Raw genomic sequence first — 3382 nt, forward strand, 5'->3', positions numbered from 1 at the left:
TCTTAAAGAACCTGTCGCACATGTTATTGCTACAAAACTATCAGATTTTGGTGTTGTTGATGGAAATTCAAGTGATGAACTTGATGTGGAATTGTTAATTTCAAAGCATGAAAGAGTTATGTTGACTTCTAATTTATGGATTGAAGCAGGTCTTGTAAATGGTGCTTTGGGTTATGTTGAGGAAATTGTCTATAGGCCAAGACAAGCACCACCTGAACTACCATTGTATATCATGGTGAAATATGACAACTACTCTGGATTTCCATTCAATAATGTAGATTCCAAAATAGTACCTATTTGTGCTGTACAAAGAGGTTCTACTACTCAAATACCTTTGAGGTTGACTTGGGCATTAACAATACACGAATCTTAAGGTTTGACACTTGAAAAGGAAACAATTGATATAGGACCAACTGAAAGAATAAGTTTGACATTTGAAGCAATATCTCGTATAAAGTCACTATAAGGTTTGAGGATAATGCCACCATTTTCTTATGACCGTTATGAGAAAATGAAAAAGGGGAAACAGCTAGGAAAAAGAAAAGCTGAAGAAAGAAGACTTCAATTATTAGAAGTAAATTTACAATAGTTAATATTTTATCAAATGCATATGAAAAAATATTTTCAATGCACCTGATTGTAAATAAATATATTTAGCTTACCTTGTGGAAGTTCATCATTCTCAATTAAAATTGTATAAATTTTTCCATAAGTTTTCTTCAGATTACTATGTTAAGTGACTAAAAGTTAAATGTACAAATGATATTTGTTTAAAATGATATCATTGGATCTAAAATTTTATCTGAAAGAAATAATTGAATACTATTGATGTTTATTATTCTCATTTTGCACTATAGTATTTTGATTAATAAATATATTTTTAGTGACTATGTTTCGAGGGTCAAAGCTATATGTACCCATCATGTTTATTGTTAATGATTGCATCTATGTTTTATTTCTATTATTACTATTTTTTCTTAGATTGTCATATGGCTTCAATTTGAAACATGTATGTGTTTTTTCTATATTTAATGATTACTAATTTTAATTGTTTTTGAAGTAATTGATAGCAACCAACAAGAGTGGGGCTGACCCCAAAATACTAATTTTAATAGTTGATAATAGTTTATTGAAGATATATTATTTTTTTATACAACTCAAAAATAATCATATTATTGTTGATAATAAATATTTATAATCTTTAGAATTAACTTCCATAATGAAGATTATAAGGGGAGAGAAAAAGATGAAGTACAAACAAAGGAGCAAGATGAGAGATATTTTTTAACTACCTATAATATTGAGCCAAGTTTAAAATAAATAAATCTACATATGATACACCAATAAAATAAAATTAAACATTATTGTTCACCAAATGATTAATCTAATATAAAATGGTACATTAAGTTGAAGACTTATATCATGATAATTTTTTCCCTTAAGTCTACATATGATACACTAATACTAAATTAAAAAACTAATTTTTAATGAGATATCAAAATCTAAATTCTATTTGAAGCTAATTTGAGCTATAAAACTAATTAAATGGTAAATGCAACCCTAAATTAAATATATATTTTCAAATAGATCTTTGAATTGTATTATTATATCTAAAAGAAGTAAAAACCTTTGTAAAATTAGACATTAAATGTACCCATTACATAATCTTCACAGAAAGTAAAATCATCATTCAAATTATAGCATTTAAAAAAACCTAGGGAAATCAACCCTATTACTGACTAAATGCCCACCCAAATTGACTCATCATAACTTTAAATTTAATAAATCACTAAATAATAATGAGCCCTAACCTAAGACTAAATTAAATTGAACCCTAGCCTTAACACTAAATTAATTTGGATTAATTTGGACTCTAGCTCTAATGCTAAATAAACTCAAACATACACAAAATGAAATTAAATTATAATCATAAACTAAATGTATTGTGACCTTAAAATTAATTCAACCCATATTAATAAACATAATTGAACAATACCTTTTCTACTAAACCAAATTAAATGATAATACAAAACCAAAATGAAAGATAACCCTAACCCCAATTGAATAAAAAGATATATTGAGTACTAGCCCATACCTTCAATTAGGTTAAATTCTTAATCTAAAACATAATTTTTATTCTATATATAATCCTATAAAATCCAATTCTACATGTGACCCTAACCCTAACACTAAATCAAAATGAGCCATAACCCAACATTTAACTAAAATACAATCTTAATATTAAAGAAAAAATCTTATTACAACCTAACCATATAAATCAAACTAAAAAGAAAAATTAAGTAAATCTTGTCCCTAAACCAAATAGAAGCTCAATCCTACTCAAATTGGCCATTTTTAATATTGAACAAAACAACCCCATCCCCATCCCTATATTAAATTAGACTCATTTTCCCAATTAAGAACTAATTGTATTTGAAAAGTAAATATATAATTAAATTTATATACAAATCTATATTAGAGAATTAATGTACTAATATAACAATATATAATAAATAATAAATATTAGAATTTTATTCACAAAACTTCCTCTCATGATGCTACTAGCTATATATATATTTATATAATATATAGATAAATCCTAAAGATATCGAGACTTTAATTTACTTTGCAAAATATTATCACCTTCAAAAATTAAAGTCTTGATATCTCTTGACTTTATCTATATATATTATATAAATATATATATAGCTAGTTATGACAATCAGATACACTCAAGGACTATATTGACATTAACAACGACATGGGAAAGTGATGCGGGAAGAGTTCATTTCAAATATAAAATAGATATTACAAGTACATGTGTTATTTAATTCGTTGGTTTTTGTCAATTGGTCGGACCCTGGCTGTAAAATTTGTCGTACTTTGAGAATATATAGTCTAGAACGATAGGAATTAATGAAACGCAGAGCCCACATTGCTTTTTAGGCTTGAAAGAAATGCACACTTGTGGACTTTTCTATATGGACATCTTTAAATAATGTTTAAACCAATATTAATATTTCTCTTAACGATTGAAGGTATATTTGTCTAAAAATAGGTAATAGGTTAATCTAAAAATAGATGATAGATTATTGTTTAAATGATTCAAATGTACACATATTTCTTAATATATATCTAGGGTGTAGGGATATTCATGAATAATTTTCAAATTAATAATCAAAACAATGTGCACATTCTTCTTAATATTTACTTATATTCACCTAGCTTGTAAGGATATCTATGAATAGTTTTCAAATCTAGAATTCATATCTTGTTTAGTGGTTGAAAGTTCATGAATCAGAAAAAATGGTGATAGGTGTTGTTCAATTAAGAGGTGAACATATCTTTTAATAGTTACATGCTAACCTTCGTATAAGAACAC

General features: G+C 26.2%; 1 protein-coding gene across 1 annotated transcript in view; it reads left to right on the forward strand.

The window, feature by feature from the left end:
• The window catches only part of LOC149559366 (uncharacterized), a 909-nt gene extending 536 nt beyond the window's left edge, over nt 1–373 (forward strand). The window contains exon 2 of the mRNA XM_089831372.1: nt 1–373. This exon is cut by the window's left edge and continues 328 nt beyond it. Coding sequence (XP_089687498.1) covers nt 1–373 — 373 coding nt within the window.
• Nucleotides 374–3382: the final 3009 nt, after the last annotated feature.

The sequence above is a fragment of the Cupressus sempervirens genome, chromosome 5 (genome assembly GCF_028749045.1).
Source record: "Cupressus sempervirens isolate cs-2001-9-10 chromosome 5, ASM2874904v1, whole genome shotgun sequence".
Lineage (NCBI taxonomy): Eukaryota > Viridiplantae > Streptophyta > Pinopsida > Cupressales > Cupressaceae > Cupressus > Cupressus sempervirens.